General features: G+C 42.0%; 1 protein-coding gene across 1 annotated transcript; it reads right to left on the bottom strand.

Annotated features, from left to right (window-relative positions):
- Window positions 1-612: 612 nt before the first annotated feature.
- Window positions 613-22835, bottom strand: IGSF10 (immunoglobulin superfamily member 10). Its single transcript, XM_073358888.1, has 7 exons — window positions 22793-22835; window positions 19775-20024; window positions 17265-17394; window positions 14921-15311; window positions 8873-13312; window positions 7322-8222; window positions 613-2897 (listed from the first exon to the last, which is right to left on the bottom strand). The coding sequence occupies exons 1-7, from the start codon at window positions 22833-22835 to the stop codon at window positions 989-991; spliced, it is 8064 nt and encodes a 2687-aa protein (XP_073214989.1). The 3' UTR covers window positions 613-988.
- Window positions 22836-27569: the final 4734 nt, after the last annotated feature.

Here is a 27569-nt window from a genome sequence, read left to right as displayed (position 1 = left end):
CTGCATTGGTGTTGGAGCTGTGCCGTGAGCCTACATTAACACCTCTCTTAGAAAGACAAGTCAGTTAGTGATTTAAGCTTTTGAGGTTTATTTGCCCCAGGGAGTCCAAAAATCTTCTCCGGCGCAGAATGCGTAAGTGGCCATTTCCTGTTGAAACGGGGCTTTCTCCTGAATTTGCAGGAGGCAGATGCTTGGGAAGACTATTTTCTATTTGACTGAGCCCCTTTCATTCTGAATTCCAATACAAATTGATGCACTTATTTTTTTAATTTGATTTAATTTGATCAGAAGCTGAGCGTGTGGTGAAAGTGACGTACCAAGCTACTCTGTTTTAATAAGCAGGTTTTGTTGCTTTTGAATTTTTAAACAAAGATTAATAGAAACCCTATTGTCCATTTAGAGAGCATTATTAAATCATTTTGTATTTCTCCTACTGCCCTGGAAAAAGTTCTCCATTGTGAAAGAATAGAATGTCATATTATTTAAAATAGCTAAACACTTATTTTCTGTGAAATATTTATAAAAGAACTACAAAATATTCATACATATCAGTAAGGCAATTTAAATCACAGTAAAATTTCCTCTCTTTTGTTCTTAAATATTTTTGCATTATGTGTGCCATGCTTATCATAGTGATACAAGATGGACAATAAGAAACTAATATTAAAAAAAGGCCATCCTTTACTGAAGATTTTTCAGGTACATCTCTGGAAAGCAGTTTTATTTTGATGTTAACTATTTGTTGGCAAAATAAAAGTGCCTTATGTTTTTAATTGAAGTCCATTTGTCATTGAGTAAATCCATTCTAGTTCATACTGCAAAAATTTTTCCCAAGTCTTTCTCTTTTGCATGTTCATTGTACATTGATTATTGTAAATGTATTTGGATCCACCTACATGCTTCTTGGCTGCCTTTGATTAAACTTCCACAAATAAACTCAGTCCAGATGGAGACTTTGTTAACAACTGCTCAGCCTGTATTTCTCATTTCAAACAACTTGAATATATGTTATTGTGAAATCGCTGCCAAACTGATTCTTAGCTATGCACTTGTACATGCCAGAATCTGAAGATTTTGGATTCTGAATGATTAATGTCCCTTGGGGGTGAAGAAGTTCACCTCCAGATGGTCTGCCTTTACTAGCTGGGGAAAGCACAGAGTGGTCTGGCAGCTCCCATGTGATTTCTGGTTTTGGTATCCCCAGTGCCATACAGTTGAGCTGAACTGCTGCCCCAGCTGTAGTGCGTATACTCTGTGGTGGTCTATTTGTAATCCGTGGGGGATAGGCTACAGTCATGACAGGAACAGTTATAGACGACTCTCCAGCATTGTTCTGAGCCTTACACAGGTAGTTTCCTCTGTCACGAATGGTTGCTTCTCGAATAACTAAAGTACCATTTTCAAGTAATATGTATTTCCCAGTAATTTGAGGCCGATCTAGCACATAGCCACTTGGTACTGTCCATATAATGTTTGGTTTGGGGCTTCCATCAGAGAGACAGTGAAGGGATAATGATTCCCCACTGATGCTCTTTATTGGCCCTCTTGAATGGGTAAGAATAGTGGGCTTCTGACCAACTTCCAAGATGATCAGCTTTTCAATGTAGCCTACTTTATTTCTAGCTGCACAGCGATACTTTCCTGCATCATCTTTGGAAGGATTATAGATGATGAGGGTACCATTACTCCCTATGTGATACCGGGAAATTCTGGCTCCATTGGAAAATCGTGTGCCATTGGGTAATATCCAGATGATTTCAGGAGGAGGGTTTCCATCCACTGAACAATTTAATACGATAGTTTTTCCTGCTTTTGCTATGATTTTTTCATTGAATGGATTTCTGAACATTGGTCGTCTTAGCATTTCTAATACCTCCAACTGTACTACCAATATGCTTTCTCCTCCATCATTACGTACCAGGCATATAAAATCTGCTGTGTCTGAAGGCCTTACATTCCTAATTTCAAGTGTCCCATTTTTGTGTACTGTTATTCTGCTCCCATAGTATGGAGCTGTTAGGAAAATATTGTCAGGCATTATCCACATAATTTGAGGGGAAGGTGTCCCTTCTGACATACAATCTATTTGCTTCTTTGAGTGCCTTATTGCTGTTGCTTTAATGACAGTTTTGTTTGTATATAAACCATTTATTAGGGGTGGTTTAGAAATAACATCTAGTTTATAAAGTTTTGTGTCATCTCCACCAGGATTTCGGGCAACACATACATACTCCCCAGCATCCAACAGTTTCACTTTGCTGACTGACAGTGAGCCATTAACGTGCAGTAAATATCTGTCTGTTGAAGATGAGATCATGTCACTGGAAGGTAGCAACCAAAATATTTTTGGCTTGGGTTCTCCAACAACCTCACAGTCAAATACTGCATTATCCCCAGCTTTTACTTTAGCATATGTCTTGTAATTCTGCTTTATACGAGGTGAAGCTGTTACAACTGTAATGTGTACCTTCATTTCATCTTTTCCTAATGTATTTTGGGCATAACAGGTATAGTTGCCCTCTTCAGCTATTCCAACCTTGTTGAAATACAGAGTTCCATTGTCAAAAAGAATGTATCTCCGAGACCTGCGTCCATTGTCATCTGCTTGCATCACATTATTAATCATGGTGCCATCTGGCAAACTCCAGGAGATCTCTGGCTCAGGTGACCCAGAGGCTTTGCAGTCCACTTTGAAGTCCTTTCCATATGGTACCTGTTTTTTAAAATACTGTTTTTGGTCAATCTTTGCTGGTTTCATAGTCACACTGACTTTCATCAGGATCAAGTCATCTCCAATTCTGTTTCTTGCTACACATAAATAGTCACCTGCATCCTTTTCTGTGACTGCCTCGATAAACAAGGATCCATTAGGATAAACATGGATTCGACTTCCCATTCTAGAAGAAAAAAAGAATTGTTTAATATGTAGCCACATGCTAAAGAAGAACACTGAGCCCTAATAAGTGATGTAAAGATGTATGGACTCAAGTGGATGAATTGCTGTGGGTTTTTTTCTTCTATATCTTAAAATTGTGCCTATCCCGTGCTGTAGGTACATGTACACTATCCATTTTAAGGAAAAACAAAGATATATCAATATCTTTCCCAACCCTGTTCCCCCATTTTTGTGAGGACTAATTTATCTTCCCCCTTTGACCACATCAAACCGCCCCCCCTCAAAGACTGGGAAAATAAATCTTGCTATGTGCCATGAAAGTCATCAAACTTGGGCTCTATCAGATCAATAGGAGAAGAGAGATCCAGAATTTATGGGCCAGTACTTCAGCCAAAGCCAAAAAGCAGCTAGCATAGGTCAGATGGTTGTATGCAAAGCAGACTTAGAGCTCTCCTTTACACTTCTCCCTCCTGCAGCAGTTGTGGGTATAGACATTTTTCTCCTGCATTGTGTTAAAACAACCTGATGGCTGCTCTAACACCAGGGGGCTGAAAACACAACCCAGGATCAGCATGGCATAAAGGGCATCATGACTGTTGTCACATTTCCCTATGACAACTGCAGCAAGGGGAGTGCATGGTGTAACAGCCACTGCAAGATCATCCTTATAGTAAGATGATTGATTCCTGGATGCTTAAAATGAATTTAGAGCCAGTTTATGCTAGCAGTGTGACACATTAGTTAGAACATGCTGCACCAGATAATCTGGACCTTGGAGTCTGATTCTGATCTCACACCAGGTTTTGCACTAATGTAATTCTAATGACTTCAGTGGAGATTCTTCGGAGACTCAGTGGTGCAAGTGAGTAGAATTAGGCCCTAAGGAAAACATTCCTTCTACCATTTCCATCCTGTGTAAACTTGGGGCGGTGGGGGTAGAGTTATACCCAGGTTTTATAAATCATTTATTTGTCTTATAGTGAATAAATGTATAAAATAATAATCTGGATAAACATTCATAAAATGAACATTAAAGGGAATGTAATTAATTTTAAATGGGAAACCATTTATTATAGCTACCTATTTAATAATACATGCTTATTGGGTTATCACTTGTAAAGTGAGGGTCATATATTGCTCTTCTGCAGGAAAAATGCACATGGGCAAGAGAGATGGGCGAATTCTGACCCTTTACAGCTGCAGAAGAAAACCTTCATCTACAGTGTGAGAACATGCCTGGTTTTTTAATTAGGGTTTTGCCTTTGTTGCACACTGTATGAAAAGCTTTGTTTTTTCCTCTTCATCTCTCCCATTCAGCCTTTTTAAGACTACCTAGTCCGCACTAAAGAAAAAATTAGGCTAAATTATAAATGTTCTACACACCAAAATTTCAGGACCAGAGCTCATCTGAATCTGGTAATAACCATTCCATGCTTGCGGAACTTAGGAGCTCCTTAATACTGAGGTACCATTTTTGTGAAGCTAGTAAGCTCTGCCGCATCAAGTGATCCTTTCCGTTTTACAATATTGCTGAAAACTCTGGAAATGAAGAATCTGTGCAGTTGACACCTTCATAGACCTAGCTTTTCCTAAGTAAACCCTGTAGACCTACGTTTTCCTAAGTAAACCCTCAACAAGTCTCTTTTGGGAGGAATTCTAAAAGTATAGGTTTTATAATTGTGGAAGTTGTTCATATAATCAGAAATCTAATCTGCTTGAACTTTTTGCTTGGGAAGTAAGTTTCAGAGCATGAAGCAGTCTCTGGAGTTGTAGAATGAACCCGACCACCCCCACTGCCCTCCCCCCCTCCAGCTCTTTGTTCAATAACTAGATCCCAGAAAACAGGAGAAGATGAGTGAGGAACTTTAGTGGCAGGCTTTAATAAACCTTTCCTCAAAACTCTGTGTAAAAAACATCTTAATTTATAATGCTTCTAGCAGCCTATAAACAGTGATATATGGTGATAGACAGAAGGTTCTACAGCTTTTTTGGTGTGCAGGACATAGCTAGAAAGCTAGGACTCCCTTGCACTGAAAGCAATATCACGTTGAAACTGGCAGTAACTTAGACTCACTGGAATATCTCCTGCTCTACTGATTTTCAGAAACAGAATAGTTAAGTGTAGGTGAAGTCTTGCATTTAACCTGGGCACATCCCCTTGTTTCTTCCATCTAAAGCTCATCCACCATGTTCTTCTCCACTAGTGGCAGAATTCCAGATCTGGCCATTTAAGATCAGTGTTAATAAAGTGACTACAAAGGAAGTATGTTGTGTGTATGAATTTGGTAGACATTACAATAAACTGCAAACTTTTATTTAAATCAACTCAGTGTCAGCAGATTTGATTTTTATTTATTTATTTATTTTTTGTTAAAAATAGACTGTCATTGTTGAATTGGGCCTTTTAAACTGCTATTTACCATTTGAAATAATAATTTTAACACTGCAATGTAAGCTGTGAAACAATTAATTTCTTTGGTCATACTTACTGATTGCTGGTAACATACTGCAGTAAATTTGTTACCAACTTTCAGTAATTGGACTATAAACTCACAGGATTTTGCTTTTAATACAGTAAATGAGGTTTTATAGGTTTTCCCTGTAGGGGATATTTTCAATCTATAAGTAAACAAATGAATACTTTAGTAATGCCAGTCTGTCTGCAGCCAAATGGCTGGCAACTGGTGTATGCACATAGTCAAAACAAAGTATGTTAACTGGTACCCCAGTCTTAGCTGCACTCATTCTGTAACTGGCTAGGATGTGAGACATGTCAGCTCAGCCATAAAATACAGAAGTCAAAGCAGCTGTCAAAGGTTGCAAGAGTAATCAAGACCCTCATTTTATAAATTTGTGTTCTCACTATATTCCATTTGCTTTTCAGGAGAAACTATATTCACTAGATTCTGTTTCTTAATGAACTAGTAAATGGCTTTTCATATTTTTAGCAATTATATTAGTTTTGGAATTTTGCAATCAAAACTTTTATTTTGTAACAGTTAAACTGTCCCCACTTCTGCTCCAACAAATTTAGATTCTATTGTGCAACTGTTTTAAATTTTGTGATGGGAAAGCAGTTTATTTTTATAAAAATAAATTGCTAATTGTTACCAATTAAATATTTATATGATATCCAACTATATCCGTTTGCTTGCTACTACATTCACAAACTATCATTGTCACTGCTAAATTGTTTTTTTTAACAAGCAATCTTACAAAGCATAATTAAATTGTTACTATGTATACCAGATTTATAGTAAGTTTATTATATTTCTCTGTAGCCATTGTGCTCTGAGATGCCTTTAATTTAATTGATTTATGTTAAATCTCTTCTGTGGTACATATGGCATGTAAAAGCCTTTCTAAAGTAAAAATCCTCAAGCTTACTCTAAAGCAGGGGTGGGCAAACTTTTTGGCCCGAGGGCCACATCTGGGTGGAGAAATTGCATGTAGGTCCAGGGCAGAGGGTTAGGTGCAGGAGGGAATGGGGGGTGTGGTATGTGGGAGGGGGTGTGGTGTGCAGGATGGGGCTCAGGGCAGGGGCTTAGGGTGCAGGAGGGGTTTGGGCTCCAGCCCAGCACCGCTTACCTGGAGTGGCTCCGGGGTAGCAGCAGTGCGCACCGGTGTCAGGGCAGGCTCCCTGCCCTGGCCCCGCGCTGCTCTGCTCTGGAAGGCGGCTGGCACCATGTCCCTGCAGCCCCTGGGGGGAGAGGGGACAGAGGGCTCCACGCATTGCCCTTGCCTGTGGGTACCTCCCCTGAAGCTCCCATTGGCTGTGGTTCCCCATTCCTGGCCAATGGGAACTGTGGGGGGTGGTGCCTAGAGGTGAGGGCAGTGCACAGAGCCCTCTGCAATCCCCCCCACCCCCGGGACCACAGAGACGTGGTGCCGGCTGCTTCTGGGAGCAGCGCGGGGGTCGCGGCACTGCAGGGGTGGCAATCCTGTGGGGCGGATCCAGCCTGTAGACCATAGTTTGCCCACCCCTGCTCTAATGTATATATCCTGCATAAGGGTCAACTTTATATTAACATCCAAATCCTATTCAACTGACATACATATGTTGAGGATTTGGCCTTAAATCAGAACAGAATAAAATGACCTAAATTCAGCCATTGCATGAATAGATTAGGCTTCACTGATTTAGCTGGGCTGCACCCGCTTATAATAGGGCTGAATTTGGGTCATTAATATTAGAAATATAACAATAAAATTGCATTTTCTGTCACTAGAGATTACTCACTTTTATCGCGGGTTAAAAACAAATTTGGCTTCAGTTAAGCAGAGTTCCAGTACGTTAGGCATTTATGCTTGGCAATATCACAGGATTGACTCTTTAAGAAAATTCTTTCAGTGATTTGTGGTCTGCAATGTTAAAGTAAGCACTAGAAAAATAAAACGAGCTCAGTCACAAAGAAACATTCCTACCTGTGCCATTGGTCAACAACTGCCTTGGAAGGCAACCTCCAGATTATTCTGGGCTTTGGCTCCCCAGTAGCGGAACAGTTCAGAAGCAATCTGTCCCCAAAATTCAGCTGAGTCATTTTCAGAGATGCAGTTGCTATTCTGGGAATTGTATCTTTCTGTTCCACCATGAGATTTACCACCCTCCTCTCTGAGCCAGTGGAGCTTGTAGCTATGCATTCATAGTTCCCACTGTCAGAAGGAGCTATGTTTCTTATGTAGAGGGTTCCATTGGAGAACAGGAACAGTTTGGCATTTACAAAATGCAGAGGCTTCACTGCTGTTCCATCGAAGAGGACCCAGTGAACACTCGGATGAGGGTTTCCTTTTGCTGTGCAGGGGAGTTTCAAACTTTCACCCATAATTCCTGCAATGTGTTGTCTCTTCTCTTCCAAAATAACAGGAGGTGCCACAATCACCTGTAGTTTTACTGTCAGCGTATCTGCACCAGCTGGATTACTAGCCATACATGTGTAAAGCCCTCTGTCATAAACAGTGACTTCCTTGATTATTAAAGTGCCATCTGATTGCATAGATGCTTGTTTACTTCCTGGAAAAGATTCCGAGACATACGTTTTGTTTGCTAGAATCCATGAAATGGTAGGGATGGGCCTACCTTCAGCTCTACACTTCACAGACACAGGCTTTCCAGAATGGACAGTGATCACTTTTGACCTGCCCTCTAGGATCCTCGGTGGATATGCCACCACAGACAAAGTGACCAGGAGCCGATCTGAGCCATGCTGGTTGGCAGCAATACACAGGTACTGTCCGCGGTCCTGAATGTTCACATTCTGGATGGAGAGGGTGCCATTAGCAAATACTTCAAACCTGTTGTCACGCTTGCTTTTTGATACATCAGTCCCTAATTAAACAAAAAAAGTAAAATATATTTATATTACATAAGAAGCCTTTATTTATTTACTTTTGCTTTTTATCTAATACAATAATAATTGCTAGCAAAAAACCAGCTGCCTTGGTTTTTATCCTGCACTCATCACCATGGTATCTGAGCACACTTTTTGTCCCATAAGGGCTAAAGAACAGTGACAGGAATGAGAGGAATACCAGTGCATGTGTTTATGTATATTGTGAGAGATGTATTACGGAACCAACAAAAATCAGGGGGTGGGGGGAACAGAATTGCTCAGCAATGGAGCGCAAGATCTTATTACAGGTGGATTCTTAAGAAACATGATCTTCTGTATAGGCCTCACTACAATAATGCTATTGTTAACATATGCTGAATATGGTAAACGTTAAATACAGATTGACCTTTTTTCCTTTCTCTCTCTTTCTTGAAAAGCCATTTTATAAATACAGTAAGACACTTAAGGATGTATGTGCAGTGCTGGAATATTACTACTTTTCAGCCATATGTAGTATTCATCTTATTGCTTTATGGCTGGTATCCACCTAAAGCATGGCTATATCCCAGCATGGTGCACCTAGCGCCTGTCTTATTGCTAATATATAGTAGAAGACAACCTTTTAAACAAGGCTTATATGGCTTACCTGATGACACTTTAGTCCAGTGAATTGTGGGAAGGGGATTACCAGTCGCTTCACAAGGGATGAAGGCATCTGAATTAGCCAAAACGGTAAAAGCAGCCAGTTTTCCTCCCACTATTCTAGGCTTTGCCAATCTATTTTTATATAAAGAGTCTAGGGCTATGAGGTTGTTGTTGGTTTCTTGATCTGCTGTCTTGTCAAACCAGCTTTTGACAGAATTGTCCTTGTCCCTTCTCCTTGCAGGAGTGTATGGAGTGGAGCTCTGTGGGGATTTTAATGTAGTCAGAGTATTAACTGTTAATGTTTTGCCTATTTCTGAAACTTCAGGAGACTGTTTATGCCAAAACTTGTTTTCCCACTGGGGAGATAAGGTGATTTGCATGATACTTGCGTGTGGTGTCTCTGTTATTTGGGATGTTAATGGGGTAGGATGCTGTATGCTGGAGTTGATCACATGGGTAGTTACAGCAGGAGATTTGGTACTGAGCTCAGCTTTGTCAGGAAATGTTGCCTGTGCTGTATGTTTCTGCTGAATAACTCTCTCTCCCATTTTTTGGTGTGGTCTTTTACTTACCATTACAATAGTTTTGTTTTGTTGATTAGGCACTGATTCAGATGTTACAAAGGATGTGGCAGGTAATATTGTGGTGGTGTTGAAAGGCTTCAAAGAAGGTGATATGGCTGGGATTGTAATGGCAGGTTTTTCAGTAGAGAAAACATCAGATGGTAGTTTAACAGGTTGAGTGTTCCCAGCTGTTGTAATTCTAGTTAATGTTTGCATAGTTGTTACAGGTGAACCTTTAGTTACCTCTTTTGTGTGAAGAATCTGTGGCACAGTTGTAATTGGGATTACACTTGTGTTCTTATAAAGAAATTCAGTGGGTATGGGGATGGTGGGCTTAGTTAAAGACTTAGCTGTTGTCAGGATATACAAGGTTGTGTTCACCGATGAAGCACTGGTGGTGCTATGGCTTGTAGTAATGCTTTGTGAAGTCGTAATCTTCTGGGGCTTTTTCCTCCTTTGATCTCTCCTCCTTCCAGCTCTGAATGCTTTGATTTTAGTGATTTTCATTTCAGTGTGGGGAACAGTAGCAGATTTAAATGTTGGCATTGGTCTTGTTGCAAGTATTTCTTTCTTCATAACAGTTGGAAGATTAGAAGAATAGGCTGAAGATGGCAGTTCTGCAGTAGTAAGAGATGGAATGGGAGACTGTTTCTCGGACATACTATTGTCATGACTGATAGGTTTAGTTAGGGATAAGAGACCATCAGTTTGATTCACTTCCACTGAAATTGTTGTTAAATGTAAAGGAGAAACTCTATCTATGGATAGCGTTGCAGTAGTTTTAGGAAGCATGCTGGTTATTGCTGATGATGGCACTGTACTTGTTCGTCGTCTGGGTAGCTTCTTCAATAGCTCCTTTTGAATGTGTGTCTTTCCAAAGAGATGGTGCCAAGGAATTTTTCCTCTTAAAACTTTGGAAGAAGTTCTAATTTTAGTGGTTGGGAGGATGGATTTAACATTTGAGGATGTCTTGCTGTCTGCAGAAGTTGTAGTTTCCATAGATACACTAAGGGTCTGTCTTGCAGTTGTAGGGAGTCTGACAGTGTGTGTTTGCAACGGTGAACTGTCCTCTAGTTTCCTTTGCAGGGTACCCTGTGTGCTTTCACTATAGAAAGGCATTACAGTGGGAGTTGTTTTTTCTCCTTCTGCAGTGAGTCTGTTTTTCTCTTCAGCCAGGAATGCTGTGGTTTGACTTGTAGGCTGCTCTGATGTGAGTTCTGGTATATCCACTTTCACAGGTGGGGGCATATGTGTTTCTGGGCTAAGCAGTTCAAGTGAACTTCTGGAAGGAGTTGCGGGATGTGAACACAATAGACATTTTGTGTCCAGCTCCATAGCTGGAGGCAGAGTTGTACTTTCTCTACTGGATTCTTGTCTCACAAAATTATATCTATGTCCTCTGATAGCTGGAATTCGATCTGGTCTAATAATTCGTCTTCTACCAGAAATTTTCCTTCGTCTTCCATATCGTTGTCTTGACTGTAGTGTATTAGCTGTAACATCTCTAATTATCTGAATCTGCTGATGAGTAATAATAGTTGACCCTGGTGGTAGTTTAGGAGTTGTTATTTTTTGAGTACTGTGAAAATAAATGTGACCAAATTCAGTGTTTGGCTCGCTGACTGTCACTACAGATATTCGATGATCTGATTTAGCTGAAGTCTTATCAATAGACTCAGTAAATAAATCAGGTTTTTCAACTATGTTCTGGGAAGTGACAAGGCTGGTAATTTCAGTAACATCTGCTGTTTGTGTTGTAGATATGATTTTTAAATACTGATTACTTTCCCCGAAAGACACCAATCTGTGTTCAGGATTAAAGTCTTTAGCTGTACTATTCACTAAACTAGATGTAGTTAATGGCTGTATAATAGTTAATGATGTTTGATTTAATTCAGAAGTTTCCAATGAGTTTGGTCTTGTGACTGCAGATGTTAGATCTGCATTTGGCTTTTTGCTCTTGGGTCTTATAGACTGTGTAATCCATGGACTAACTGTTGGAGCTACTGCCTCTGTAACCATGACAGAAGTTGTTTTAGACTTGAAATTACTTGATGTAGTTTTAGGTTCTTCAGTTACAATAGTTGCAGAAACCTTTTTCAGAGTAGGTATAGTTGGTGCTTCAGATGCTAGTATAATAAATTCTTCTTCTGGAGGTATATGGTCACCAGATGTTTCTTCCTTATGCCCAGACACCTTAGAGGATAGATGGTCTGGTGTAGGTGATTTTGTTCTGGCATTTTCTTGTTTTTCTGGCAAAGTGGAATTCTTCTTTGTTTTTTCAACAAATGCTGCCCAATGTTGTGGGTCAATTCTCCTGGCTGAGGAAGGGAATTGTCTTCTGTGTCCCCTAAATCGTCTGTTTATTTTGTCCCCATTGCGTCTGTAAGTCATCTCGCTATAGTTATTCCATTTATTTGCAATCCCTATAGGTTGATTTCTGGATGCAGAATCAGTGGGTGCTTTACTTGTTACTGAAGTTTGCACAGTAGCTAATGGATACTTATGTTTTGTAGCAGCTCTAAGCTCCTCATGACCAGATCCATCTCTCTCTTCATTTTCTTCTGGAGCTGTCTTTTGTTTTTGTGAAGCACCCTCATTCACTTTAACTAGCACTTGGAAAATCAAAAAATCCATACCATGTTGATTGGCTGCTACACATCTAAAATAGCCACTATCTCGTTCTGTTATCTCTTGTATTTTTAGTGTACCATTGTGGAAAATATGTTTGCTTCTTACAGACTGATGAAGAACTGTGTGCTCAGGTAGGATCCAACTAATAGATGCATCTGGGACACCAACAGACTGACATGGAAGGTAGAGTGTGTCACCAATGAATGCCGAAAGTTGAGCCCCATTAACGTTGTTGTGTTCCACGTAAGTATCAATCACTGTGATCCTAAATGTTAGGACATCTGCATCGTTATAATTTGTGCCTATGCAGTGATAAACTCCAGTGTCAAAACTATCAGCTGTCCGCAGTGTGAATTTTCCACTTTTAGCTATTATGATTCTTCCATCTTCACTAACATATGGCACTCTAACTTTGCTCCCATCAGCTAATATCCATTCAATGGTAGGAGAAGGCTCACCAAATGCCTGACAGTCCAGTTCCACGGTCCCACCCACTAAAACTGTGTGTTCAACTCTTGTTTTATTATCTCTTGAAATTATGGCCCAGCTGTGTCTCAACTGTTTTTCATTAGCATTGGGCAAGATAATTTGAGCATCAGTTACATATCCAATATGTAGTGTGCTGAATGTGGTTGCTGTCCTGTCTAATTGTAAGGCCACCTGGCCTTGGAGCAGCCAAGAAGGTTCAGCTGTCAGTTCACTCTCTACACTGGTAAAAACTTCTTCACTTTCAGAGTACGTCTGTTTGTACTTATAACTGATGTAAGGCACTTTGGTCAGTAAGAGATTCCTTTCGAGTTTCAGGGGAGAATCACTGTATAGGGCCAATATGCTCCACAGCTGTTGAATGTGTTCATAATCAATACTACACACCAGAAATGTTGAAAATGATACTTTGAGTACTGTATTATCACCATCTTTGTCAAATGAGAGTGGGGACATTTTTGTGGGTTTTTGAACATTGCAAACCAAGTTAGCTTGATTTCCTGTTTGGTCTGTCATATTCAACATCATGGTTCCAATGGGAGCTATAAAATCTTTGGGAGAGATGGAAATGAAGTCCCCTTCATCTGGCATAGTGATGTTTTTAAATTTCAGGGAGGGGTCTATGGTTGGCTTACTACAGGTTAAAGATGCAGATGGGATGTTAACTAAATGTTTGCCTTTAGAATTTCTGGGATTGGCACAAACTGGACATTGCTGGGCACTAGAAGAACCTCTGTCTTTCTTGCACTTTATAATATCTAGGGGGAGGAAAAAATAATGTAAGTTTTTGTGATACTAGTTCCAGTACCAAAACAACAACTTATATTTTGCTGAAAGATCTTTCCTTGAATAAAGGGCTATGAAGTATTGACAACAGAGATCTTTAAGTCATCACCAAGCTTTATTTTAACTGTTGCCTATTCCATTAGTGAAACCTTCAGTATGACTATCATTGCTATCACAGCTAGTCAGCATGCCACAGCCTTGCCTTGGGAAGCACACAGCTCCAGCAAGAGCTGTAGGAGGCATTGTTCTATTGTGCCCAGATCCTGTTCAGGGGTGCAAAAAGGAGAAGAAACTCCTTGTGCCCTCTTCTTCACTTGTGCACCTTCCCTGTGGTCAGGCACAATATGGCCCTAATTAATTGAGGCTTACCATTGCGAGGTAGGCAATTATTACTTTCCTTCTTTTAATGACCACAAAGGCAAGCTTTGGAGAAACAATGGGACTTATCCAAGGCTGCCTTTCTTCTCCTTTAGCCAAAAGACAATCCTTCCCTTTTATCTCAAGCTTTCCAAAAAATCATTTGTCACACATCTTATAGTGGTTTGGTAACATCATCTGGTTATGCTTTGTCATGAAAACAATTTATCTCAAAAATTTGTCTGAAGAAAGCTGCTTATTCTTGTAAATAATTATTATTCCTGAGACTAAGACTGCAAACCATAATACCATAGTATGCTCTAAAAATATAAAAACTAACAAAAGTATTTGTTCTGGTTATCAAATTGTAAACTACACAGAAAATATTACACATTTAATGCATCTCTCTATCCGCACTTCACCTAAAATGTACCTCAGTCTAGCCCTAGAGGGAACCACTTAGAGAGAGAGAGAGGATAATTCATTCTCTTTCAACATTTTCACCTGTATAGAGAGAAGATAATTCATTCTTGAACATTCAGCTTTGGGCACTGCCAAAAAGGGTTCCATTTAGAGATACCTGAGCTTGGAAATGTATTGGGACCACTAACCTCAGTTCATTTAGGCCACTAAACAACATTCAGATATTCCGTTTGCATGCGTGTGCGTGCACCTTGCTAGCCAACAATAATGGAAATAAAAGAGATGCATGGTAATTTAAGGGAATAAGGCACCATGGGGCCATGGAATGGTAAGGAATAACATTTTAAACAGCTGACAAGGAAGTCACAGAAGATCAACAGAAAGTCACAGAATAAAGTGTTACACTTTAAAAAAGTGTTGTTATAGTAAATGACCAATCTCTTACTCTTCGTAAATAATTTAATTACTAATTTGCACACACACAAAAATAGATGACTACTATAATGCCTCTATCCAGACATTACTAACTGGTCATCATAATACTTTGCACTTAAATAGTGCAGTTCAATGAAGAATCTCAAAGCACTTTCAAAACCTGGAAGCTATTTTCTCCATTTTAATGGTGGCTTAGAGAGGTTATGGTCACACATTAAATCAGTGGCAATTAGAAACAGAACCCAGATCTCAGGCTCACCCTGTAGCAACTAGAGAATGATGCCTCCTTTGCAAAGACCCCATGGGAAGTCACCAATCTAGTAAGAAGGTATAAACAAACAGAAATCTTTCAGCTCGTACTGTACCTGGCCATTGTTCTGCCCAGTCTACAAACCATTGTAGATCACAATCACAGGACCAAGGGTTTCCATGAAGGTATATGCTCTCTAGTTCAGGCATGTAAGAAAACATCTCTTGTGGTAGTGATGTTAAGAAGTTGTCAGACAAGTATATATGCTTTATGGAGGATGTTTTAAATATCTGGATGTAGCGCAAGGTGACAAAAGCATCTGGATGAAGCTGTTTAAGTAAATTTCCTTCCAAGTGCACCAGCCTCAGTGATATAAACCCATAGAAAACTTCTGGGTGTACAAATTCAATTTGATTGTGGTCCATATGCAACCGTACCAAGCTCTTGAGACCATGAAAAGTGTCCTTCTGAAGTATTCTGACTTTATTATAGCTCATTTTTAAGACCTGTTGGTGAAAAGATAGGGATAAAAAGTCTAATAAAAACCTACATTATTTTGGTATTAGTAGAAGAATTCTAGCCAACTTTGAATTATTACTACTCAGGTGAAGTACCTAGATATATGAGTCATAGGCACTATGGGAAAAAACAACAGATATTATCATTTTTATAAGTGGTTATGGTCAGACATGACCTCAAATATTCAACAGGCCAATGTATGTATACACTTTACATACCAATAGTCCCAATCAAACTGCTTTTGTGAAGAAGGTAAGCAGGGTTGGACCATAAAATAAGTGAGTGTATATTTTTTTTCCTTCACTTACTACTACAATGCCTATACAAATATGGAAGAACAAGCTGGATTCTTGGCCAACAAATATTTTGTCTGACAAATAATGAAAAGAATTATTAACTTTTTTATGAGAGAGAATGTGCTAGCCAAACTCAACTTTCTGATGGCACTTTGTTTGCAGACTTGCAGTCTAAAATGAGCAAATTTGGCAAAAGGTCATTGAGTGCTAATAAATATGGAATGATAAAACCATTTTTGCAATCATTTTTCAGGTTGGAATCATACTTTACATACTTTAGTATGTATGTTCTTTACTGGCTTCCTAATCCTCACAAAGAACTGGTGATGCCTTTATGAATTACTGAATGTTGCAAATTAGCGAGTAAACAAACAATACAAAAAGCAACAATAATGCACAAAATCTACTTTGTTGAAGTATTTGCCAAATCTAATTGTTATAATTATTTACAGTCATACTTTGTGTTCTTCTAGTTAATAGCAGCTGTGGATCAAAGTTTCAGTTGGGAAACTTTTAGGCATTGTCTACATATGGAGCCATTCAGGAGTAGTTATTCCTGAATAACTCCATATGTAGACACTCTTGTTCCAAAACAAGAGTGCTTTATTCCGGCATAAAAGTGTCCACATGTAGAGTTATTCAAAAATGCTGTTCCTGACTAACTCCATGTGTAGACAGACAAGCCCTTATTCTCCTTAATTGCCAGAGGACTCTTGAAATACAAACCAACAAAAACCCTCAGCTCTCTACTGTAGCTTCCAGGCTGTTCAATGAAGTGCAAAATGCTCTGAAGTCCATCTGTTAGAGCTACCCCTAGTGAAATATGCACTAATACAGCCAGAGGCATTGCAGCAGTTACCTTAGGTGGAAAGTAGAAAGTCAATAATTTTAAATTAATATGTGTGAGCTGCACACAGAGTTGGTCTGAAGATAAGTATATTTTATTTAATTTTCTAATATTTCTGAATGGCACAATGCACCAGCTGCTTCAATGCAGAACTTCCTCTGAACTGGTAATTTACTTTATAAAAATAAAGTAATTGTTATATATGACCTTCCTATAACAATCTTCTAGGAAATCTCTGCAGAGACATGCTAAGAAACCCACTTGGTTCTGTGTGCAAATGATGGGATGTGCAATTTAGAGAAGATCTACTGTCATAAGTTTACTAATGTTTTATTTTAAATAAGCAATAAAGCACCAAATATTATAAACCTGTCTCATCCACTGTAAATAACATCAAAGAACTGTCCTTAATATTAGAATGTAGCATTTTCTTTCTGTCATACAAGGAGCTTTGCAGCAATACTCTCCCTTTTGTCTTGGTGGATATGAATAAGAATTGCAACTGCTAGAAGTACTAGCTAGGACAGTGCTGGCAGATATTCACAACACTCCTCAGCCTGGTATCTAAGTGCCAAGCTGGGACAGAAAGAAATTTCCCCTGTGGGTACAGTATTTCAAAATTAATTACACTGGGAAGGGGAAGAGCATGATTTCATCTGAAGCATTTTTCAGAATTACCATTAGAAACAGGATATCAAGATAAATGGACGACAGGTCTGTTCCTATAGATTTGTACCTTTTGTTGATTTTTCTGTAGCAAAACTAAGATGAGACCACCTTCTAATTTCAGTTCTTACCTGTAATGCATTTAAATCAGTGAATGTCTTGTCGGGGATTGTATGGATCTCATTGCTGTGCAACATCAACAACTCCAGTTTCTCCAGGCCGGAAAAATCTGTTTCGGTCAGTTTAACCAAGCTGTTGTAACTGTAACAAACATTTCATTCCAGATCTGGGTTTAGTCAGTCAGCTAAAGTTCAAAAGTAAAAAACAAAAGAAAACTTTCTTTTGCAAATGCATAACAAAGGTAGATTTTAGTTCTGATGTGACAAGGCAAATTCTAAATGCTTTTTTCATCTTAGCAGGTAAAACTCAAAGATTTTGCTAGTCTGGCACAGACTGATTCCTGTGGACTGTATTCAAGTAGGTGGGGAAATATCTGCAGTAGATGGATGCAAGAACATGAGAAGAAAATTGCCATCTTTGGACTCTTGTGTAGGAGGAGGAGAAGGAGCTTCAGTACCGGTAAATGTCTACAATAATGCATTGAATTTTTATGATTTTTTTTTCAAAATTATTCATGGCTGGTGAAAGGTGGGATCAGCTGGAATCTTTATTACACAGAAAATACAAGCTTCCCCACATTACCCCATCAACGTGCCTTAACAGCAGATGGAGTCGAAAGGACGTAGTTCACGGTCATTGCTCTCTGCTGCGATTGTTAACAAGACTAGATTAATCGTTTCAAAGGCCAGAAGAAGTGATTGTGATAATCTTGTCTGACTTTCTGTATAATGCAGGCCATAGAACTTCCCCAAAATAATTCCTATTCAAACTAGAACATACCCTGTATCTTTTTTTAAAAAGTCCAATTTTGATTTAAAAATTGCCAGTCATAAAGAAACCATCACAACCACTGGAAAATTGTTCCAGTGGTTAATTACCCTCACTATTAAACAATGTGTGCCTTATTTCCTGTTTTAATTTGTCTAGCTTCAACTTCTAGCCATTAGATCTTGTTATATCTTTGTCTGCTGGATGAGAGCCCATTGACAAATTTTTGTTCCCTGTGGAGGTATTTATGGACTGTGATCAAATCACCCCTTAACCTTCTCTTTGTTAAGCTAAATAGATTGAGTTCCTTGAGTCTATCACTATAAGGCATATTTTCTAATCCTTTCACCATATTTATGACTCTTCAGTATTGACTACGATCAGGGATATGGTGATGTGGATGCCTCCCCACCAGGACCTGGACAGAGAATTGAAGCTTATTTTTCATGGGCCAAAAAATCACCGAGTAGTGGTGGTAGTTGTTTTTAATAATTATTATTATTTATATTATCATAGAACCAAAAGGCTCCTATCAGGATTGCGGCCCCATTGTGCTGGGCACTTGATCACTATGGGCCTGATACCATGCCCACTTAAGTAGATGGAAAGGCTCCTGTTGACTTCAGTGGTCAAGATGAAGTCCTATCAGCCTGGGCTGGATTTGAACTGTGGCCACTGTTAGCCAGCCCTTTAGCGGGCCCTCTAATAATAATGATATGGATTAGACACACTCAGATACAGATTTTTTTAAAGTTGCTGGCTGGTCTTGTTTGATTGTATTATCAAGACTTTCACAACAGGGCATTACAGAAAAACAAATTTGAATAGATAACTTGAAGGTTAGTGAGAAATAAAAGGGGAGAAACCAGTATGGATAAAATAAACATCTATTCCCTCCCTAATTTACCCAATTATAGAACAGAATAGTTTCTGAGACAAATATTCAGAGAAGTGTTACTTCATATCCAATTAGCAGATAGAAACAGAGGAGGCAAAGTATCATATGAAAAGTTTTTCTCATGGTACAGTATGTGCAAAGTGGAAGTGCTGGTACTAATCTTCATAGTATCTGAGACCCATATATGTTAATCAATTTGTTCTCACAACAACCCTGTGAGGTAGAAAATATTATCATCCTCAGAAAGACTAAATGGCTAGCCAAATGTTACACAGGAAGTGGCAAAGCATGAATTTGAACAGACCTATTGAGTTTGCACTCCAGTCTTAACCTTTGTAAGGATGATCTCAATTCCAGGCAGGAATCCTCTGAATTCACTTTTACAGACTCAGTAGGTTCAGATAAGTATAAAAGAAAGAACTGTATACTCCAAATCCTTGGAGGTTCTTCCATCCCTAGTGATAACATGATTTTGCATTAAGGTGGTGGGGTAAAAGTAGTGGGGAAAATCAAGTCTCAGACTGCCAGTTATGGAAAAGGGAAAGTGGATGTCTATTCTTGTGCAAATTATCGTTCAAACCAAATACATTTTGTTTTTATCTGTTTTTAAAAATTATATTCCTTAAATTATTTAACAATTGGCCCCTAGAATCTGAAACCTTGAACTCCCAATCAATGTGGGAGAACATTAGGTTTTGCCAGCTGTTACTGTAATGAATTCTGAATACTGCAAAATAGTAGATTTTAAAGGTTTTTAAAATCAATTTTAACACAAACCCAGAAACTCTAATTATATTTTGCAAGGCAACGAGAGTTAACTGCACAGCATAGATAAAATGCAGATGTTAAACATACCCTAAATTGATGCGCTCCACGTTTTGGGGGATGTGTGGTGGGATGGCTGTGAGGTACCGGAATGTACAGTGTACTTCAGTAGGGACATAGCAGGCACAGAGCCTGGGGCAGGTACTACTGCTGGGAAGAGTAGCCAGGCAGAAACTGAAGAGAAACTCCAGCAAGCAAGGTTTGCTTCTGCCTTTTACTTTCATCCTGCGTGCTAATCCTAAAACAACATCCCTCACAGCAAGCACGAACAAATGCAACCCTGCAAACAAAACAGAAAACACAAGCAGTCATATTGTGAGATAAGTATCAGGTATCTTACACCCGGGTACTTGTACAACTATTATAGAAAAGTTTGCTACCATAAAAACTGTAGGGTTTTCCTCATTTTTCAAATTGATACAATAGCTTGAAGTATTTATAATTTTAAAAAATCCTGCACGGTTTCTTACTTTTAATGAGAAGCACTAGGCATGCTATTGCTTACAGGTGTAATAGTAGTAGAAGTAGTAATAAACCTGACACCCTAAAGAGACTATTGTTACAAATATATGATTTTGGTTATTTAAAACATCCATAAATCTGCTTGTGATTTGTTCTTGCCAAAGAACACGTCAGCTCCTTTCTTGCCAAATAATTACTCCAAACAAAATTAACAAATTTCAAAGAATCTGAGCTAGTTTAAAAATCAGCCTGTAGAAGAAGCATGACTAATGCCACTCAAATTTAATCCTGTTCTTTCTATTCTTTAGACTATATCCAAGCAATGAATCCCCCCTCCAATACTCTGCTTCTGCAAGGGTTGGCATAGAGTTCCACAGCAGAGATGGTTGTTCACCAGGAATGTCTATAATCAGCTACTAGAGTTTGGTACTTAACAGTCTGGTATTAAAAGCTTGTTGGGATCTAAACCTTCCCTGAACTGAGCTGCATTGGTAACAGTCTAACTACAGACAAGTTCAGAAGAAGAGACTATTGCATTATTTTGAACTGTGAATTTCTTTTTGTTCAAAAATCTGTGCCCTAAACCACGGAAGTGCTAAGCACCCTCATCTCTCAGTGAAATCAACAATTTACTCAGCATCTCTTTGGATCAAAATCCAAGGGATGTTGGGAGTTTAAAGAGTCTATAGGCTACATCCAGTTCCTTTGATTCTTGCAGTTAGCACAACTGACTGCAATAAGCCTGCTCAGGTGAATAAGAGAAGCCAGATTTGGTTCCAGAGCTGCCTTTTCACAGCACTTTATAAATGATGAATAAGTAAAACTCTCAGCCCTTTCAATGTTCATAAACGAACTTTACCCTTAAACCAGTTACTGTAAGTCCAGTCTTACCTGGGCAAGGAGCAAAGGTGAGACGGTCAGAGCGAATATTGCAAAGACCATACAAAAATGCCCTAATACCATAGAAAGGACCGTACCTGAGACTCAAAATTGTAATTAGCTGGTTTTTTTCTCCGTCAGTGCCGCTTTCGGTTTATGAATGGAAAACCAGCAGCGAGACACACGCTAGGGGGACGGGAAGACCGGCCCCCACTGGCACTGAGAAAAGGCCCTTTGCAGCAGCCAGTCAGGTGAGGGGCAGGGCGCGCCCGGGGCTCCGGAGGAGCGGTCAGAGGCGCTACCTTCCCCCCGCCCTCAGCGAGGCGCCGGCCCCCGAGCCGAGTCAAGGTGCATGGCCCGAGTGGCCGGCAAGTCTCCCGCGCGCCGTGTTCGCCTGGCTTCTGCTCGCGCACAGCGCTCCTCCCGCAGCCTGAACCCCGGGGTCCGGAGACCGTGCCCGTGCCCTGCCCGCCGGCTCTCTCGCCCCTCCCTGGGCAGGTGCCGGGGCTCTGGGCTGCGCCCGCGTGTGCGGCTGCAGCCTGGGGGGAGTGAGGGGCTCCCGTGTCCTCTCTTCGCAGCTGTCAGCCCCTCTCTGTGCCCTGCACTCCCCGCACGGGCTCGGCACGCCCCCCGGCTCCCGCGGCACGCTGATTGGGGGGAGAGAGGCGCCTTCTCCCGCGGCCGCCCCGGCCCGCTGCTGGGCAGCACCAGCAAGAGCCGCCCGCAGCCCCAGGCTCGCCGCTTCTCCTCTGGGCTGCAGCTACGGGACCTAGGTCCCCGGGGCGCCTCCGGCGCTCTCCTGATTCTGCCCCTCTCCGCCTCAGTCCGCCCACGCCGCCCTGGGCACCGGCCCATGTGCCCCCGCTACTGCCTGCGCTCCCCCCCGCACTCTAATTCCCTATCCCCCACCGGGCTTATTGCCCCGGGGCACGGCCCCTCTGCCCCCTCACTCTAATTCCCAATCCCCCACCATGCTCATTGCCCCTGAGCACAGGCCCCTCTACCCCCACCTCTCTAATTCCCCATCCCATACAGTGCAAAACTTCCTCCTTGTCCCTTCTCCCCACTGCCTCTGGTCCCAGAGTCCTTCCAGTCCTGCCTCCTCTGTGCGCTGGTGTGAAAGACTCTGGACCACTGTATCTGGTTTCTGTATACCTGTGTCATGGATAATGTTCTACTATACCATCATCTAAACATCTCAAAACGTCTCTGTAAAATCATATCAGGCTTCATCTCTCTTAAGGGTATGTCTACACTATGAAATTAGGTCGAATTTATAGAAGTCGGTTTTTTAGAAATCGTTTTTATATAGTTGATTGTGTGTGTCCCCACACAAAATGCTCTAAGTGCATTAACTCAGCGGAGCGCTTCCACAGTACCGAGGCTAGCATCGACTTCCGGAGTGTTGCACTGTGGGTAGGTATCCCACAGTTCCCGCAGTCTCCGCCGCCCATTGGAATTCTGGGTTGAGATCCCAATGCCTGATGGGGCAAAAAACATTGTCGCGGGTGGTTCTGGGTATATGTCGTCAGGCCTGCCCTCCCTTCCTCCGTCAAAGCAACGGCAGACAATCGTTTTGTGGCTTTTTTCCTGGGTTACCTGTGCATGCCATGGCAAACATGGAGCCCTCTCAGCTCACTGTCACTGTACGTCTCCTGGGTGCTGGCAGACGTGGTGCTGCATTGCTACACAGCAGCAGCTCATTGCCTTGTGACAGCAGATGGGCAATAGGGCTGATAACCATCGTCATCATGGCCTAGGTGCTCTTGGCCACCTCGGTAAGGTCGAGCAGGAGTGCCTGGGCAGACATGGGGGCAGGGACTAAAATAGGAGTGACTCGACCAGGTCATTGTCTTCAGTCCTGCTGGCAGTCGTAATGCACCGTCTTCTGGCGAGTAGCCAGGAGATGAGGATGGCTAGCAGTCCTACTGCACCGTCTGCTGCCAGCCAAAGATGTAAAAGACAGATGGAGTGGATCAAAACAAGAAATAGACCAGATTTGTTTTGTATTCATTTGCTCCCCGCTCCCTCCCTCCCTCTGTGAAATCAATCGCTAACAATTGTTTCCATGAGGTCTGTCAGGGGCACCTTGAAAAATTTAATGGAGATTCAGTCCTGCCTGGAATACAGAGGGGAGGGATAGCTCAGTGGGTTGAGCATTGGCCTGCTAAACCGAGGGTTCTGAGTTCAACCCTTGAGGGGGTCATTCTGTGTGACAGTTGTTCTTGTTTCTCCTTGATGTAAAGCCACCCCCTTTGTTGATTTTAATTCCCTGTAAGCCATGTCATCAGTTGCCCCTCCCTCTGTCAGAGCAATGGCAGAGAATTGTTGTGCGTCTTTTTTCCACGTAGACGCCATACCACGGCAAGCATGGAGCCCGCTCAGATCACTTTGGCAATTAGGAGCACATTAAACACCACGTGCATTATTCAGCAGTATATGCAGCACCAGAACCTGGCAAAGCGAAACTGGGCGAGTAGGCGATGTCAGCATGGTGACAAGAGTGATGAGGACATGGACACAGACTTCTCTCAAATCATGGGCCCTGGCAATGCATGCATCATGGTGCTAATGGGGCAGGTTCATGCCATGGAACGCCGATTCTGGGTTCGGGAAACAAGCACAGACTGGTGGGACCGCATAGTCTTGCAGGTCTGGGATGATTCCTGGTGGCTGCAAAACTTTCACATGCGTAAGGGCACTTTCATGGAACTTTGTGGCTTGATTTCCCCTGCCCTGAAGTGCCAGAATACCAAGATGAGAGCAGCCCTCACAGTTGAGAAGCGAGTGGCAATAGCCCTGTGGAAGCTTGCAATGCCAGACAGCTACCAGTCAGTCGGGAATCAATTTGGAGTGGGCAAATCTACTGTGGGGGCTGCTGTGATGCAAGTAGCCAACGCAATCAAAGATCTGCTGATATCAAGGGTAGTGACCCTAGGAAATGTGCAGGTCATAGTGGATGGCTTTGCTGCAATGGGATTCCCTAACTGTGGTGGGGCTGTAGATGGAACCCATATCCCTATCTTGCCAACGGAGCACCAAGCCGGCGAGTTCATAAACCGCAAGGGGTACTTTTCAATAGTGCTGCAAGCACTGGTGGATCACAAGGAACATTTCACCAACATCAACGTGGGATGGCCAGGAAAGGTATATGATGCTCGCATCTTCAGGAACTCTGGTCTGTTTCAAAAGCTGCAGGAAGGGACTTTCTTCCCAGACCAGAAAATAACCGTTGGGGATGTTGAAATGCCTATAGTTATCCGTGGGGACCCAGCCTACCCCTTACTGCCATGGCTCATGAAGCCATATACAGGCAGCCTTGACAGTAGTCAGGAGCTGTTCATCTACAGTCTGAGCAAGTGCAGAATGGTGGTAGAATGTGCATTTGGATGTTTTAAAGCACGCTGGCGCAGTTTACTGACTTGGTTAGACCGCAGCAAAACCAATATTCCCATTGTTATTACTGCTTGCTGTGCGCTCCACAATATCTGGGAGAGTAAGGGGGAGATGTTTATGGCGGGGTGGGAGGTTGAGGCAAATTGCCTGGCTGCTGGTTACGCGCAGCCAGACACCAGGGTGGTTAGAAGAGCACAGGAGGGTGCGGTGCGCATCAGAGAAGCTTTGAAAACCAGTTTCATGACTGGCCAGGCTACGGTGTGAAAGTTCTTTTTGTTTCTCCTTGATGAAACCCCCCACCCTTTGGTTCACTCTTCTTCCCTGTAAGCTAACCACCCTCCCCTCCCCCCTTCAATCCCCGCTTGCAGAGGCAATAAAGTCATTGTTGCTTCACATTCATGCATTCTTTATTAATTCATCACACAAATAGGGGGATAATTGCCAAGGTAGCCCAGGAGGGTGGTGGAGGAGGGAAGGACAAGGCCACACAGCACTTTAAAACTTATTGAATGCCAGCCTTCTGTTGCTTGGTCAATCCTCTGGGGTGGAGTGGCCAGGTGGCCGGAGGCTCCCGCACCGCATTCTTGGGCGTCTGGGTGAGGAGGCTATGGAACTTGGGGAGGAGGGTGGTTGGTTACACAGGGCCTGTATCAGCGGTCTGTGCTCCAACTGCCTTTCCTGCAGCTCAGTCATATGCTGGAGCATATTAGTTTGATCCTCCAGCAGCCTCAGCATTGAATCACGCTGCTGCCATCTATCAGCTTCAGCCCTCTCTTCAGCCCGCCACTTACCCTCTTCAGCCCACCACCTCTCCTCCCAGTCATTTTGTGTTTTTCTGCACTCTGACATTGTCTGCCTCTACACATTTGTCTGTGCTCCGTCAGTGTGGGAGGACAGCATGAGCTCAGAGAACAGTTCATCGCAAGTGTGTTTTTTTCGCCTTCTAATCTTCGCTTGCCCTCTGGGAAGGAGAAGATCTTGTGATCCTTGAAGCACATGCAGCTGGTGGAGAAAATAAAAAGGGACAGTGCTATTTAAAAAGACACATTTTATAAAACAGTGGCTACACTCTTTAAGGGTAAACCTTGCTGTTAACATTACATACATAGCACATGTGCTTTCGTTACAAGGTTGCATTTTGCCTCCCTCACTGCGTGGCTGACCCCTCCCCCCTCCCCGTGGCGAACAGCGGGGAACATTTCTGTTCAGCTACAGGCAAACAGCCCAGCAGGAACAGGCACCTCTGAATATTCCCTTTGGAAAAGCACCCTATTTCAACCAGGTGACTATGAATGATATCACTCTCCTGAGGATGACACAGAGAGAGAAAGAACGATGTTGTTTGAATGCCAGCAAACATATGCTGCAATGCTTTGTTCTGCAATGATTCCCGACTACGTGCTACTGGCCTGGCATTGTAAAGTGTCCTACCATGGTGGGTGGAATAAGGCTGTCCTCCCCAGAAACCTTTTGCAAAGGCTTTGGGAATACATCCAGGAGAGCTTTATGGAGATGTCCCTGGAGGATTTCCTCTCCATCCCCAGACACGTTAGCAGACTTTTCCAGTAGCTGTACTGGCCGCGAATGCCAGGGCAAATTTAATCATTAAACACGCTTGCTTTTAAACCATGTATACTATTTAAAAGGGTACACTCACCAGAGGTCCCTTCTCTCCCTGGTGGGTCCGGGGGGGTACTGGCTCCAGGTCCAGGGTGAGAAACAGTTCCTGGCTGTCGGGAAAACCATTTTCTCCGCTTGCTTGCTGTGAGCTATCTACAACCTCATCATCATCAGCTTCCTCATCCCCAAAGCCTGCTTCTGTGTTGCCTCCCTCTCCATTGACGGAGTCAAAGCACATGGTTGGGGTAGTGGTGGCTGAACCCCCTAAAATTGCATGCAGCTCATCATAGAAGCGGCGTGTTTGGGGCTCTGACTTGGAGTGGCCATTTGCCTCTCTGGTTTTCTGGTAGGCTTCCCTCAGCTCCTTAAGTTTCACGCAGCACTGCTTCGGGTCCCTGCTATGGCCTCTGTCCTTCATGCCCTGGGAGATTTTGACAAATGTTTTGGCATTTCGAAAACTGGAACGGAGTTCTGATAGCACGGATTCCTCTCCCCACACAGTGATCGGATCCCGTACCTCCTGTTCGGTCCATGCTGGAGCTCTTTTGCGATTCTGGGACTCCATCATGGTCACCTCTGCTGATGAGCTCTGCATTCACCTGCAGCTTGCCACGCTGGCCAAACAGGAAATGAGATTCAAAAGCTTGTGGGCCTTTTCCTGTCTACCTGGCCAGTGCATCTGAGTTGAGAGTGCTGTCCAGAGCGGTCACAATGGAGCACTCTGGGATAGCTCCTGGAGGCCAATACCGTCGAATGCATCTACACTACCCCAAATTCAACCCGGCAAGGCTGATTTCAGCGCTAATCCCCTTGTCAGGAGTGGAGTAAAGAAATTGATTTTAAGAGTCCTTTAAGTCAAAAAAAAAAAAAAGGGCTTCGTTGTGTGGACGGGTGCAGGGTTAAATCGATTTAACGCTGCTAAATTCAACCTCAACTCCTAGTGTAGACCAGGGCTAAAATGGAGAGATTTTTTATCACCTACTTTTAGTTCTAAGATACCCCTTGGGCTCATTAGTCTGTCTTTGCTTAACTCCCAAGGCCTGAGAGACAGGAGGATAGTCAAACTCAGCACTTCCACAAAGGAGAGCAGAGTCACTAAGACACTGGGCTCTTAGTGATTATTATTAATTTTAGTATGGCAGTGCTCAGCAGCTACAATCAGGATTAGGTAGTGTACAATCAGGATGGCCCATTTCCAACAATCACTACAAAAGTTTTTTTTCTTCTGCTGATAATAGCTCATCTTAACTGATCACTCTCATTAGAGTGGGTATGGCAACACCCATTTTTTCATGTTGTCTGTGTATATCTATCTATCTATCTACCTCTTCCTACTGTTTTTTCCACTGCATGCATCCGATGAAGTGGGTTTTAGCCCACAAAACCTTATGCTCAAATAAATTTGTTCGTCTCTAAGGTGCCATAAGTACTCCTCATTCTTTTAACATTAAATACATTCCTTCATAAT

Source organism: Lepidochelys kempii, chromosome 9 (assembly GCF_965140285.1).
Source record: "Lepidochelys kempii isolate rLepKem1 chromosome 9, rLepKem1.hap1, whole genome shotgun sequence".
Taxonomy (NCBI): Eukaryota; Metazoa; Chordata; order Testudines; family Cheloniidae; genus Lepidochelys; species Lepidochelys kempii.
The sequence above is the reverse complement of the archived record's forward strand: the minus strand, read 5'-3'. Positions and strand labels throughout refer to the sequence as shown.

Bases quoted from the DNA above. Each gene is read 5' to 3' on its own strand.
- IGSF10 (XM_073358888.1), bottom strand. From the start codon at position 22,835: ATGACGATGGTTATCAGCCCTATTGCCCATCTGCTGTCACAAG. The intron at 17,395-19,774 runs GTATGTTTAACA...TGTTTGTTACAG, and splicing joins GTGGAGCGCATCAATTTAGG to TTACAACAGCTTGGTTAAAC. The intron at 8,223-8,872 runs GTAAGCCATATA...TTGTTTAATTAG, and splicing joins CTGGACTAAAGTGTCATCAG to GGACTGATGTATCAAAAAGC.